At 43.4% G+C, this 15,982-nt stretch overlaps 1 protein-coding gene across 4 annotated transcripts in view; it reads left to right on the plus strand.

Moving 5' to 3' along the window:
- HSD17B12 (hydroxysteroid 17-beta dehydrogenase 12) overlaps positions 1-15,982 on the plus strand; it is a 252,898-nt gene that overhangs the window by 167,837 nt on the left and 69,079 nt on the right. For all 4 annotated transcript variants that reach the window (XM_048852365.2, XM_048852367.2, XM_048852366.2 and 1 more), the window contains 2 exons: positions 2,809-2,855; positions 3,614-3,689. In XM_048852365.2, the coding sequence (XP_048708322.2) occupies positions 2,809-2,855; positions 3,614-3,689 (123 nt within the window). The remainder of the gene's footprint in view (positions 1-2,808; positions 2,856-3,613; positions 3,690-15,982) is intronic.

The raw sequence follows: 15,982 nt of genomic DNA on the forward strand, positions 1-15,982 counted from the left end.
TCATCATAAAAGGCGATTAGATTAGTCAGGCATGACCTTCCCTTGGTGAATCCATGCTGGCTGTTCCTGATCACTTTCCTCTCATGCAAGTGCTTCAGGATTGATTCTTTGAGGACCTGCTCCATGATTTTTCCAGGGACTGAGGTGAGGCTGACTGGCCTGTAGTTCCCAGGATCCTCCTCCTTCCCTTTTTTAAAGATTGGCACTACATTAGCCTTTTTCCAGTCATCCGGGACTTCCCCTGTTCGCCACGAGTTTTCAAAGATAATGGCCAATGGCTCTGCAATCACAGCCGCCAATTCCTTCAGCACTCTCGGATGCAACTCGTCCGGCCCCATGGACTTGTGCACGTCCAGCTTTTCTAAATAGTCCCTAACCACCTCTATCTCCACAGAGGGCTGGCCATCTCTTCCCCATTTTGCGATGCCCAGCGCAGCAGTCTGGGAGCTGACCTTGTTCGTGAAAACAGAGGCAAAAAAAGCATTAGGTACATTAGCTTTTTCCACATCCTCTGTCACTAGGTTGCCTCCGTCATTCAGTAAGGGGCCCACACTTTCCTTGGCTTTCTTCTTGTTGCCAACATACCTGAAGAAACCCTTCTTGTTACTCTTGACATCTCTGGCTAGCTGCAGCTCCAGGTGCGATTTGGCCCTCCTGATATCATTCCTACATGCCCGAGCAATATTTTTATACTCTTCCCTGGTCATATGTCCAATCTTCCACTTCTTGTAAGCCTCTTTTTTATGTTTAAGATCCGCTAAGATTTCACCATTAAGCCAAGCTGGTCGCCTGCCATATTTACTATTCTTTCGACTCATCGGGATGGTTTGTCCCTGTAACCTCAACAGGGATTCCTTGAAATACAGCCAGCTCTCCTGGACTCCTTTCCCCTTCAAGTTAGTCCGCCAGGGGATCCTGGCCATCCGTTCCCTGAGGGAGTCGAAGTCTGCTTTCCTGAAGTCCAGGGTCCGTATCCTGCTGCTTACCTTTCTTCCCTGCGTCAGGATCCTGAACTCAACCAACTCATGGTCACTGCCTTCCAGATTCCCATCCACTTTTGCTTCCCCCACTAATTCTACCCGGTTTGTGAGCAGCAGGTCAAGAAAAGCGCCCCTCCTAGTTGGCTCCTCTAGCACTTGCGCCAGGAAATTGTCCCCTACGCTTTCCAAAAACTTCCTGGATTGTCTATGCACCGCTGTATTGCTCTCCCAGCAGATATCAGGAAAATTAAAGTCACCCATGAGAATCAGGGCATGCGATCTAGTAGCTTCCGTGAGCTGCCGGAAGAAAGCCTCATCTACCTCATCCCCCTGGTCCGGTGGTCTATAGCAGACTCCCACCACTACATCACTCTTGTTGCACACACTTCTAAACTTAATCCAGAGACACTCAGGTTTTTCTGCAGTTTCGTACCGGAGCTCTGAGCAGTCATACTGCTCCCTTACATACAGTGCTACTCCCCCACCTTTTCTGCCCTGCCTGTCCTTCCTGAACAGTGCATAATGTAAGACTTAAAGCAGAGCTTGCTTTAGCCCTTGAACTTAGGGGACAGTGTCATTTTGCAGAACTGTAATGCATCTGGCAAAACTCATCACATTTTTTTTGTTTTGTTGCAAGTAAACTGTGTTCCTGTGAACCCGTTGCTCAGAAAAAACAGAAATGGGCACTTTAAACCAGTTCCCAGTTCAGTCCTACTAAGAGCAGCCCAGGGGTGTGTTCTTTTTGCACCCCATAGCAAGAAGGTTTCAGTGCTCTAAAGTGACAATGTAGACAAGGCCTAAGTGTAATTAAGTGGGCTGGCTGGCAGGGAAGAGTTGAGGAAGAAGGAGATGCTGAATGTGCATGCTTAGCTGGATAGAGGTGGTAGGCAAAGTAGCGAAAATGGATAGAGGAGCTGCTCTTTAGCTTTCTTTGATAAAACAGTGGGTAGCAGTGTGAATGGAGTTTTGGAATCCCCTCTCAAAAGTGGCCATGATGTACCCAGATTTAGTTCCTCATGGCCCTATAGTAGATGAGGGTCCCAGAAAGACTTATGAGTGTCCAATACAGAGGACCTTGTTATCGTTTGCCAGACTTGCCACTAGAGGGATCAGAAAATGGGATTCTTTTTCTTTTGAAAACTTTGGCTTTTGTTGAAATGTTCAGAATATGAAAAACAATTTTTTTCAGTTGCTGAAAACTAAAAAGCTTTTGAGGAAAACACACATACCTCAAAAATTTTCACTGAGTCAAAAATCCAATTTTCCGTGGGTGAAAAAAATTTCATAAGACTTTGTCTGGCCATACTTTCCACTGATAAATCTAACCTTCGTGGACACTAGGGTGTGGGCAGTGAGGGGATGGAATCACAGAGGAAATGAATACGTGACTGGAAATTAGTTCTAAACAGCCTTGTGCTGACTTGTGCCTTGTCCACTAAGAGTCTGGATGTACTTTCATCAGTTCCGTACAGACCTCTGGTCATTTTAACCTCACTGTTTTAAATAAAACTAATCTGAGAGGTGTTTGATATTCACAACTTAACTTTTACAATTGAAAGTGGGAGTTGAAAGTCACCATTTGGGCCATAAAGGGTAATCTGGGTCTCCAAACATGGATTATGGCGTTAGAAGAGGGAGTGTCGGTTTTCTAAAAGCTTTTTTAATAATGAAGAAGAAGAAGAAATGGAGTCGGGTACCATGTGAGGATGTAACCTGAGCTGCTTAGTCGGAAGGGGTGCTCCAATAGCCTACTAATGACCACTTTGTTGTTAGCTATCTTTACAGTAATTACTCATATTTATTTTTTCCCCCTTTTCCCCTGTTATAGTTGTCACGGGAGCTACTGATGGAATTGGAAAAGCCTATGCAGAAGAGGTAAGCCTTTTTATTCCTTTAGAATGATCAGAACTGCTATGGACTCTGTCCAGACTCGGTGAAAGTGAAATAGTATAGTGCCATCCTATCTCATGCAAATGTACGTTAATTCTGGCATAGATCAGTGTTACCTGAAATGCCCCCATTTTATTTTAGACTCAAATGCAGAATATGGAGTACAAATATCAAATACCTATGTACTGTTACCTGCACTGTTCCTTGGCTTTTGTGCTGGGCAGAGAATCTGGACTGCAGTAGAACAAATAAAGGAATCTAATATAGCTGATTAGGTAACAGTTAATTTTGTTACAAACAGTATTTTTGTAGAGCTATAAAGAAATAATCTAGTCTATTTGAGTAAAACAAGCGTTTTAGAACCTGAATTCTCATTTCCAAGTTCTGTTACTGACCTTATTCTGTGGGGTTAGGAAAATTACATAACCCCTGCCTCAGTTTCCCTATCTGTAAATGTAAATATTCACCTACCTCAGAGCAGAGTTGTTGAAGATCCTTTGTAAGTGTCTTTGGCGTGGGGCAGTAAAGTACCATGTACTCATTCTGGTACTCACTGTTTTATTTTTCCTTCACCTCTAGCTATTTTAAATCATAATTTCTATATCTGACTTTCTCTGTTAACAGTCAATGTATATTTTGTGGTATTTGACCCAAGTTTCACCTTTTCTTTAAGGGTGATGCTGGCCAGTGATCTATTGCACAGTTGTGATTGAACTGCTTTGTATCTCTTTTGTTTCTTTCAGCTAGCAAAGCATGGAATGAATGTGGCTCTTATCAGCAGATCTCAAGAAAAACTAGAACAGGTTGCCAGTGAAATAAGTATGTGATAAACTCTTTTAAATTTCAAAATTAACACATGAAAGCTAAAATACATCTCCTTCGACCTCTCCAATTCCACATGAAGACAATTTTGTAATCATTAATGGATAGTTTTTAAAGATTTTATAAACCTTAATTTTACATTCTTAATGATCTTCATCACTTTTACATTACACTTAAAAAAACCTTCATGAATATGGTAAAAAGAGAAGTGCTTAACTGACCAAATTTGTACAATTCTTATTATCTCATTTCCAAGAGCAATTAGGGGTTAATTCTAGAATGGGATATTTATTTTCAAAACTGTGCTTTTTCTCCTGGAACTCAAAACAATCCTAAACATGTCTTCTTACGCTAATCACAAGTTGCATTCCCTCCCTCTGGTTTTTCAAATAAAGAAATACGTAAATTAAGATTAGTAATAGTGGGACAGATTCATCCGTGGTGTAACTCTGCTGATGTCAAAGAAATTACACCAGATAGAAATAGTCCATATAACTTTTTAAATTTTATTAGAAGTGGAGCTGGGGTGACGCTGTAGTTAAGGTTGCAGAATGCTTCCCATTACAAGACTGTTTTCAGTTGCTTACAAGTTGGCCAAACTAGCTGTTTAGTCTGAAACTTTCCATGCCAAGTCTTCTTTTCGGGCCGAATTGTTTTGGAAAGTTTCAGCAAAAACAATTCCGTCATTTCTGAAAATAAGGGTGGGGAAAATGTTTTTCAAATGTTAAATTACTACAAATGTTTTGTTGAGGAGCTCTATCACTTACAGCTATGCTTTGGAGCAGATACTTGAAATTTAAGAAGGCGTTAACCTGGAGTCAGATAGGTGCCTTTTGCTCTTCCTGTTAAAATTCTACACAAATTTATAAGTCTTTGAAAATTGCCAACTGCATGTGTTTAGCAGAGGCTTTTTAGATGTTGACATCTAATTTCTCAAATATTGCATTTGCGCTGAGCATGTTCCAGCTCAGGGCTGCAGAGACTGACTAGGACTCTACCTGCAGTTGCTGCTCCTGGCACCAGATCAAGGAGACTGTCTTTTCAGGTTTCTTAATGCTACCCGTATTGTTGTCCAGGCAACATGCAGGAGAAGGAAGAAGCAGACTGACTAAAGAAGGGATATGTTAGGAGATGGGACAGAAAAATCAGTAACTGTTACTGCACACTCTGCTCCAGAGAGTGGAGTAGAACCCAGGTTTCCTCTTAGAACACATGTCACTTGTAGATGTACATGTGCTTCTTGTGTGTGGGCTCAGAATATTTTTGTAGAGCAGTGTCTAGTGGGGCCACACATGTATCTTATGCTGCCTTATATGAGGAAATAAAGTGTGGAGTGGAGTGGCACCACCCCTCCCTCTTACCATTTGTGGCAGTGAGACAGAACCTGGACTGTACCCGACCCACTTCTGATATCCAGAACTTTCTCCAGTAAAGAATTGTCATCTTCATTTCTCCATTTTTATTAATTTGTTTGTAAAATTTTTGTTGGGCAGCCTCTCCGCAAAAAAAGATAAAAAAGCATCTAAGACAGACGGGGACACACACACCCCTTGTACAGTGGGGCAAGATGCTTTCCATCAGCCACTAGCTATGGCAGTTTTTAAACTTATTGGGTTTAAAGCCTGTCCTTCCTGCAATGGAATAATACCCATCATAGATGAACCCAGCAGATGCCTCTTCTGTCCCATGGAAATACACATCCTAGCTAAATGTGCTGTTGCCGCTTCTTTTCGTCCCACAACTGAAAATGTTAAAACACAAGATTCAAACGTGACAGTGGAGTAATCCATAACCGTAGCATCAGATCCAGGAGTGCAGTTATCCTCTGTACAGGAAGTGAAGAGATTATCTTTGGCAAGTGCTCTAACAACTGATCACCACATCCCCATTTCCAGTAGGGAAGAGAAGGCAAAGAAGGTGCCAAACCCATTGGTGCCATTGTAAGCATCCCTGATATTAGCCAAATCTGTGTCAGCACTGAAGGCCTCCGCACTGACTAAGGAGCAGAGGTACTGGCTTCATCCTCTGGAGTGGAAAGGCACTTCTGCACCAAGCACAAATGCAGGGTGTACTGGACAACATGTCCGTCCCATGCAGAGGACTCTACTGAAAGAGAAGACCTCAAAATCCTCAACATCAAGGATAGCACCAAGACAGTAGTAGTGACATTGAGGTTGTGGTAGACAGGCGCACTGGTACAGATACTGGCACAGAGATCTATGCCAGCACTGGTCTTGGAGGTTGCAGCCCTTCCTGGTTCTGAGATATGCCCTTGAAGAGCCCCCCTCATTGCTCCTCTCTGCACCAGACCTGGCCCTGGCCCCACTACTATCAGAACTGGAACTGCACCCATCAGCACCACCATTCCCAGAAAGCTATTTCTTCTCTCTGACTTACACAGGGAACCATTGCCTTGAAAGACATGTGGCACCAAGTCCCAGTGTAGGACTGACAATGGGTGGGTCCTCGCAGTTAGACTATTCTAATATAATGCACTACCTTGGGCATAGGGGCCCTGCTGGGGCCTACCCTTGCTTAGATCCCTGAGCAGGATGACTTCACGTGTCTTGATGAAAAGGAGAGCTCAGTTGCCACTGGTATTGCTGTAAAGGGGACCCTCACCAGAACAGCGGGGAACCCCCCAAGGATGTAGCAGAAGTAGTGAGAGAGACACTAGCTCCCCTCCCCATTCAAGGTACCCTTTTCCTCTCCAGATGAAGCAGTCACTGTGGCCCCAACCCCAGCCGTCCATGACTTCACAGTGTTCTAAGAGTTAGTATCCAGGATAGCTGAGACACTAGACATTGAGACGACAGTGGTGCAAGAAGACACACCCAAGCTATTCAGCATCCTCAATACCCAGGGCATCCTGGACCCAGCAAGCGTTCTTTAGCATACCTCGGCCTCACTTCCGCTGACCTCGAAGTAAGTGGAAAAACAATACCAGTTTCCACTCAAGGGCTTTGAGCATTTTTGTCCATCCAACACCATGGTTATCATCTCTATTGTCCAGGAGAAAACCAGATCCATAGAAGGAACTCTAAAAGACAAGGACCCCAAGAAGCTGGACCTGGTCAGCTGAAAGGCCTATCCGTCAGCTTTTAGTTTTCCATCATGAACTATTGGGCTTTATTTGCAAAAATAGAGCTTCCCGATATGAGAGAGGGGGTAACCCTCTTCCGATTGTGACTTATGCAGGACTGCATGGAAGAGCTGAGGGATTCCATCAAACGGGGCTAAATGGTAGCCAACTCTGCTTGATGGCCATGGCAGTTGCAATGTGGTGGGCCTTTTGGCTTCAGACATCTGGTTTACCAAGAGAAGTTGAAGCCACAATTGAGGACTTGCGCTTTGAGGGTATGGACCTATTTAGCTCAAGAACAGAAAAGGCATTATATTACCTCAAAGATGCCAGGATGACACTCAGATCCCAGGTCATTTACAGTCCAGCACCATACTACAATCTCTTCTGGTACCAGCCAATACAAAGGACATTTGTTTTCTCAGTCAGCTCAAGTTCTTACTTAGACAAGTGGCACTGGGGCTTGTGGAGGTACCCATCATCTTCCTCCATCCATCCATCCATCCATCCATCCATCCATCAGGTTTGATGAGACTGTCGAAAACCACATGAAGACCATTGCCAAGCTGACCTTCGGAAACTACGTCACCCCTTTCCATTAGCCTTAGGCAAACATAACAGCTGACAAATGAGTGTTGGACATCATTGCTCATGACTACACCATCCAGTTCGCTTCCCTTCTCCCTCTCCTTCCCAGCTCTCCATCCCTCTTTGGGGTCCTTTCTTGTGAGTCCCTTTTACTAACAGAAGTGACCTTGTTACTTCATATACAAGCTGTAAAAGAGGTTCTAAAGAGTACAGAGAAAGAGGTTTCTACTCCTGCTATTTCCCCTTCTGAAGTAAAATGGAGGTGGTTGTCCTATCCTAGACCCAGAAGAAACTGAACAAATTTGTATCCCTCCCCAGGTTCAGGATAGTAATGTTTTCCTCAGTCACTTCATCACTTCAAACCCAGGACTGGTTTGTGGCTCTTGACTTATAGGATGCATACTACCACATTACTGTCCACTCAGGCCACAGGAAGTACCGAAGATCCACATTGGGGCTGAACCCTTATCAGTACAAGGTACTCACCTTTGGACTCTTCATCGGACTGAATCCTCATAAAATGTTTAGATGTAGTGGTTGTGCTCCTAAAAAAGAAGGGCATTCACATCTACCCATATCTCAATGATTTGTTAATCAGAGGCAAATCACATCAGGAACTCTGGCAGGTCTTAACTGTAGCCTCTCTTTTTGCCTGGCTGGGCGTCCTGGTGAACTGAGAAGTTGTCACCCCATCTCAGATGTTACTCAGGAGCTAGGCTAGATTCCACCATACCCAGTGCTTACTTACCCCAAAACAGATTATTCATGCTCTGGCTGTCACGGAGCACAGTGATTTCAAACCTGACAATGATGGTACTGACCAGCCTTATGGTAGGCCACATGTCTGAATGCACATATGTGACTGCTTGCCAGAATTCACTTGAGACCACTACAGCTTTGGCTCAGGTCAGTCTACTGCATTGCAAAGCATCAGGTGACCAGTCATGGTACCACCCCACGTACTTGCAACACTGACCCAGGTGACTCCTTCCTGAAAATGTTTAGAAAGTGTCATTCATTACCTTGTTAAGTTGTAGACCTTGGGTTCCCACAGTTGTAGCGCTTGGGCCCAAGTTATAGAGCTTGTTCCCACAGCTAGGCAATCTATCACAAAGAAACCTTGGATATCAATTGAGACAATTACTTAGGCATCTGCTGGTTCCCAACTCAATACCCATGAGGCTGCAGGTTCCTCAGGTACTGTGAGCACCAATAAACCCAAAGAATTTCAGGGTTCCTGTTCAGGAAGATTTTCAGGATGCTAGGTACCATCAGGGATCAAGAAGACAAGGAAAAGAAACTACTTCTTCTAAGTCAGTACTGGTAGACTCAGGCCATTGGTACCTAGCATTTCAGAAATTCAAAAGACCAGACTAACGGACACTCCTCGGAGTGCATAAAGCCTCTTGTACTGTCTGCTCCCTCTGCCACAATTACCTCTGTTAAGGCTTCCACTTTGGTCCTGACTACTATGTTAGCACTGCATGAATTTAGATTTTCACTTGACTTTGCAGGAACAGAAATGCCTGGCTCCCTTTTGTTCTGTACTGATCCATTCTTGGAACCACAAACCTCTAGGTCTCTGGATGTTCACCCAGTGCCAGTGGTATCACAGGCTGGCTTCAGGTTCCAATTGAGGAGGTTAAGGAGTCACAACATAAACGGCTTTATATTCTTCATACAGCATTATTTGCTCAAATTGCACTGCCTATTAATGAGGCTCTGTTGGATCTTGCAAAAGTAATCTGGCATTCTTCAACAAAAATACCGCCAACAAAAATACAGTAAAAGGGCTGTTAAGAAATATTATGTTCCATCTGAAGATTCGGAGTTTTTCTCATCCCTCTCCTAACTCCCTAGTTGTTAGGGCTGTAAATGAATGTAGAAGGCAGCACCATGCTAAATCAGTGCTGTATGATAAAGATCAGAAGTGTCTTGATTTTTGTTTTGTCACAAATTATATTAATCTGTGATTCTACAGTTTAGAATCGCCAACTATCAGGTGGTGTTAGTGAAATATGATCACACCAACTATTTAGTTCAATTTATTTTTTGAGCATCTACCACTGGAGCAGAGGGACCAATTCCAGGCAGTAATTACAGAGGGTCAGCTCCTTGTCAGAACATCTCTGCAGGTCTCTCTGGATGCTGCTACCACAGCTGTTTACTGTTTCTACGTTGGTGGTCATGAAAAGGGTCTCTTGGCTTCAACTCCCAGGATTTCCAAGGGAGGTCTGGAATACAGTCTTCCTTTAACAGCTTAAAATTGTTTCCAGATAATACAGAAGTCTCTGCATATGTTAAAATAGTCCAGGGCCACTTTGTGCTATCTGGGCATTTTACACACCTGTGTGTAAAAGGAAATTTAGTAAGTCCCAAACAGCTCAGAGATCTCATCCTGCTCAGTTCTCACTCTTGAGAGACCTTCTGATCCCAAAGAAAGAGGTGGAGGTTCCAGAAAGAGACTGCCTGCTACACATTGACCTCACAACCCTCATCAAAATCTGTTTCGATGGGGTGGTCAAGGTTCTGAGTTATCTTCCCCTTACCAGCTGCAATTGTTGATGTACATTCCTCACTTTGGGGACCTCCTTTCTCGTTTCCAACAAGTTTGGGAGCATATTACATACAAATGGGTTTTGGAGATCAGCAGGATACTCCATCCACTTTATTTCCTTCCCTCTATCCCTCCCCCTTCCTCATCCTCTTCAGGGACTTCTCATGAGCACTTTCTAAAATAGGAAAGAGACTCCCTCCAGAACTTAGGAGCTATAGAACCAGTCCTTGTACAACACAGAGAGAAGGGGTTTTATTCCAGTTACTTCCTGGTTCCAAAAAAGAGAAGTGGGTGGAAACCCATTCTAGATCTAAAACTCCTCAACAGGTTCATAAAGGTACAGATACTCAAAAATGGAAACACTTGCAACAATAATATCATCATTGGACTCATAGACTTTAAGGCCAGAAGAGATACACCTGCGGGAATTCTGCACCTCTGTGCAATGCAGAATTTTGCAGAAATTAACATTGTGTGCACAGAATTTCCTTTCCCCCACAGAAACGACTTACAGTGCTGCTAGCTGCTACTAAGGGTTGCTGGACCCGGCCGAGCCCAGCTCACACATAGAAGTCACTGCTGGGGTGAGGAAAGAGGAGGGAGCTAGAAGGTTTCTGGCAGCTATAGTTCCCAGCATGCCCTGAAGGAAGGCGGTGTGTAGGAAACTCCATGCAAGCGTGGGACAAAGCATCAGGCTGTTTCTCCCTCTGGATCCTTGGGTTCTGCAGTGGGGGGAGGGGGTGGGTGTCTGGGCAAGGTGGGGGCTGTGGCTGGGCTCGGAGGGGTTGGTGTCTGGGCCAGGGTGGCCCTGCAGCTGGGTCCTGAGGGGGAGGGGTTGTAGGTGTCTGGTCCGCTGGCTGGGCTCGTGGTGGGAGCGGAGAAGGGAACAGAGAAATTAGAACTGGGTTGTCATAGGGGTTTCTTTAACTCTCTACTCCTGGGGGAACTTTTGTGGGTGTCTGTATTGTTACAGACACACTTGCTGACAGGTATTTTGAAATAAATTACCAAAATAAGTGAAACTGATGTGATTATGTAGTGTTGTTTTTGACAAATAAAATTTGCAGAATTTTAAAATACTGTGTGCAGAATTTTTAGTTATTTGATGCGGAATGCCTGCAGGAGTAAAGGGACCTTCATCATCATGTAGTCTGACCTCCTGTACATTGCAGGCCCCAGAACCTTGCTCACCTAGTTCTGTAATAGACCCATAACCTCTGGCTGAGTTACTGAAATCCTTGAATCATGATTTAAAGATTTCATGTTACAGAGAATGCACTACTTATATTAATTTAAACCTGCAAGTGACCTGGCCCCATGCTGCAGAGGAAGGTGAAACCCCCCAGAGTCTCTGCCAATCTGACCTGGGGGTGGGAAATTCTTTCCCGACCCCAAATAGTGCAATCGGCTGGACCCTGAACTCTTTGGCAAGACCCAGAGGTGAAAGTAAGCCGGTATGGCGTACCGGCAAGAGCTGGTGCACCATACTGGGGCAGCCCGGTTTCCCCAGGGGGCAATTTAAAGGGCCAGGGATCCAGCTGCCTCTGCCACCCCGGTCCTTTAAACAGCCCCCGGAGCCCTGGGCTGCTGCTGCTACCCTGGTAGAGGAGGGGGGTGGGGGGGAGGAGAATGAGAAGCCGGGGGTGGCACTTACCTTACAGGGTAGGCTGGGGCTGGCTCTGACCCCCTCAGCCCCGCCCCTTCTGGGGGCCAGAGCTGGTCCCAGTGTACCAGTTAGTCACTCGACTTACTTTCACCCCTGGCAAGACCCAACAGCCAGATACCTGGGAAAGAATTTTCTGTAGTACCTCAGAACCCTCCCTATTTAGTGACATCACCGGCTGTTGGGGATATTTGCTGCTAGCAGTCATGGATCAGCTACATGCCATTGTAGGCAGTTTCGTCGTACTATCCCCTCCATAAAGTTATCAAGTTCAATTTTGAAGCCAGTTAGGTTTTTTCCCCCCACTGCTATCCTTGAAAGGCTGTTCTCACTTATTCTGTATACTTTCTGACCTCCAAGAGGTAGCTTTCCTTGATGATCCTTCTCATCTTCCATTTCTTGTAGGCTTTCTGCTTTCTCTTAATAACCTGTTTGAGATGCTTGCACATCTAGCTTGGTCTACAACTCTTCCCTACAGAATTTTTTCCCCTTGCTTGGAATGCAGGCTTCAGATAACTTTTACAACTTTGATTTAAAGAAATTCCAAGCCTCCTCCCAATTCAGATCCTTGAGTTCTTCAGTCCAGTCCACTTCCCTAACTAATTCCTTTAAAAAATAAAGTTTGCCCTTTTGCAATCAAGGACCCTAGTTAGACTTATTTTTGTTTATCCTTCCATTTTAGTTTAAACTGCATTAGTTCATGATCACTTGAACCAAGGTTGTCCCCTACCATAAGGTCTTCTATGAGGTCCTCACTACTCACCAATACAAAATCTAAAATGCCATCACCTCTTGTAGGTTTGGCAACTGTTTGAAGGAATCTGTCAGCTAATACATCCAGGAAAGCTGGGCCTTACTATTATTTGTAGCACTTGTCCTTCAATCTATATCTGGGAAGTTAGTCTCCCATAATCAGACAATTCTCTATCCAGATCCAAATTGGATCCTTTAGCAGACCCCAAGCACTATCCCATGGAAGCATCTGATAGCTTTCTTCCTCAGTGTGATTTTGACTCAGACTGTTTTATCTATTCCGTGACTACTAATTTCTTTAGTCTATCTCATCATTAATATACCATGCTACTCTCCCATCTTTATCTTTATTTCTGCCTTTCCTGAACCAGCATATCTACCAAACAGGCACAGCATGGATTTGTTGGTCATGATTCCTCAAGAAACCCTATACTCATTAAATTCTTGGGCAGAGCCATTTAAGTAGTGCAGCAGAGTTCTCTTTTCAATGCATCTAGCTTAAGTCTTCAGTGACAAAAGCCTCCAATCTCAATCCTCCATCCTCCTCTTGACCAGCTGAAAATTTAAGGGATATGGTCTCCTCAGGAGGCCATCCTATTCATAAACATTCTAGAGCTCAAGTCATATGACTAGCATGCAAGGCTTTCCTGTCCCTTCAGAGCTTAACAGTCCAAGTGCTGACAGACAACATCACAGCAATGCTCTGTCAACGGACAGGGGAAGTCAAGATCCTCTTCACTCTGTCAAGAAGACATACATCTTTGTGATTGCGGAATCCGTTATCACGTTACATACATTTCTCTCCACCTACCTGATCCACTGAACATCCTGACAAACCAACTCAGCAGAGATTTTTCTGAAAACCATGAATAGTTCCTCAAAGCTTTAGTCCTCCACAACATCTTTCGTGGGTGGGGGTTTCCAAAAGTTAGCCCTATTTGCAGCTTATCACAACAAATGTTTAACATTTTGCTCCAGAGGAGCATGAGCCTACTCTGACAGGTGCTTCCTCATCCCGTGGACTCCAGAATTACTGTATACCTTTCTGCTCATGCCTATGATACTCAGGGCTATGAGGAAGCAGAGGAAGGATGCAGATCACATCATGATAGCTCTGGGATGGGCCAGGCTGTTTTGGTGGCTGGTGAATGTATCCACACATACACCAATCATCTTACTGGTCTCGTCCGACCTGCTGCCACAGAACGAAGTCCAGATCCTGCACTTGAACCCTGCATCATTTTACCGGTCAGTTTGGATGGTGGCTGGATGATGTCTAGAAAGAGAAGTCGGTTCACTTAAGTTTCAAAGCATCTTACTTCAAAGCAGAAAACCTTTGACCAGAGTGATGTATGAGGGCAAATGAAAGAGATTTTCTATCTCAGCAGCTCAGCCAGCTTTCAGAGTTGATGGCACCAATGCCAGTAATATTGGACCAGTTACTTGACGTGAAACATTGACTGTCCATCAGGTCAATAAGGGTTCATGTAGTGGCAATATCTGTGTATTGCTCTCTAGACCAGAGCCATACCGTATTTTTGCAATCTACAATGAGTAGGTTCCCGGAAGAGATGGTTCCAGTTTTTTCACTAATTAGGAAGCTTCTCCTCCTTGGGACCCGAATATAGTATTTATTCGGTTGAAGGGTGCCCTCCCTCCCTCCTCTTTGAGCTACATATCAATTAAAACAGCCTGTCTGATGGCTAGCACATAAACTAGAGGGGTAGGAAGTAATAGGTTGGTTAGGAGGGTCAGGTGTGTGATTGGAGCAGACTTCTTACAGTCTCAAAAATTCCAAATGTAGATGTCCACTGACTTCAGAAGGCTGAAGGGTCTGTATGCTGCTCTTTCTGCTTCAACAGTAAGATATTTCTGATCTAAGGGGGTGTCTCTTCCAGGAAGAAGTCTTTTATAGGCTGCCCTGGAAGCTATGGCCATGTTGGTCTGGACTGTGGTGGGGTCGGGGAACTGTTGGGGGCTGGTGTGCTGGAGTGGTTGAAGCCAATCTCCTTAGGGAGCAAGGAGAGAAGCTGGGCACATCCTGTACTTATCTTCTGCTGTTTGGTTTGATGTTAAAGTTGGGTAGATGTGTGTTTGGGGGCACTTGGACCCTTCATGGGCTGCATGGGAAACTTTCCTTTCTTCCCTTTCCGGTTCTGTCATTGTAGATGTGAAGGTTACTGAGGCCTAGGAAAAGTATTGTCTGTAAGCAAACAGCAAATGGTAAATAACTAAGGTCTAAATCACTTTGCATTGAGTTGGTTTGTATAAAAGCATAAATATATAGCTACACCATTGTCCATTTTCACTTAATGTGCTGTGCACTTTAACAAAAATATTTAAACTAAAACGATGCTTTCTATTTGCTGGCCTTGCACAATTGTTATGTAGTGCTAGTAATAAAAGACTAACAAAGCATTGCTGTCAAATTCTAGCTCTGAAAAAATGGTTTCTATATTGAAACTTACAGAAAAAATAGCTACTATATCTTTGAGGGCACCCTACCAATTAAGATGTTCCAAAGGTGTATTTTTTTAGTTTAATAGCCACACCACCTAGTTTCTGATCGAGTATAGTATGCGGCTTAGCAAATTTTTGTTAAATAGCTTCAAAAAATAAAATCTTTCCAAACATGGTGTAAGGGTTTGTTTGTTTTTTTAAGGACACTTTCAACTTGAATCTCATGAAATTGATTAACTTTTTAAAAATTGAAGCGGCTTCCAGCCTTTCCAGACTATTATACCCCTTTCAGGAATCTGATTTGTCTTGCATATCATAAATTTCACCTCACTTAAAAACTCCTTGCTTACTTTCTCATTTTTATCATATAATTGTAAAATAAATCAATTGGAATATAAATATTGTACTTACATTTCAGTGGATAGTATATAAAGCAGTATAAACAAGTCATTGTATGACATTTTAGTTTGTACTGACTTTGCTCGTGCTTTTTATGTAGCCTGTTGTAAAACTAGGCAAATATTTAGATGAGTTGATGTACCCCCTGGACTAGGTTTTGTTTTTGTTTTTGTAATTAGGAAAAAAAGGGTATACTGCTTAAACAATTCCTTAAAATATAAGTATCTTCTCCTTTGTTTCTAAAGGCCTTTTCAGGTAGGGTTCTCTTTTCTAACTGATTTGTCAGAGATTCAGAAATTGACTCAAAATCAAATTCACCAAGTATACTGAACGCCAGCTTTTGTTAATCGTAGGTGTTACTTATAACAATGGTAACAATAACAAATTTTCAGACAGAGGATTTTTTTTTCAGGTTAATGGTGTCCATTTTAATAAAAATAATTGCTTTAGAATTCTGGTTTTAAACACACATACAGTTTTATACAGTCTAACAAGCAGACAATAGTACAAAAGGTAAGAAGGAATAATTAAAGGGCATGTGATGTGATGTGCCCTTTCAGACATAATCAAACTAAAAATAGACATTAGCATGAAGAAGCTATCTGGAAACAGCAATGTGATAGCTAAAAACACCTTATGGGGCCGTTAAAATTATGTTGAGGGGAAGGGGAAGAAGGAAATTTGTGACCATACTCAGGGCACTTCAGATGCCAATGGGGCTTGATTGTGCAGATCTTTGTAATATGATTCTTGTACGCTTTGATCAGCTGAAATAACTATGGTGACAC

The sequence above is a fragment of the Caretta caretta genome, chromosome 6 (genome assembly GCF_965140235.1).
Source record: "Caretta caretta isolate rCarCar2 chromosome 6, rCarCar1.hap1, whole genome shotgun sequence".
In the NCBI taxonomy this organism is placed as follows: Eukaryota; Metazoa; Chordata; order Testudines; family Cheloniidae; genus Caretta; species Caretta caretta.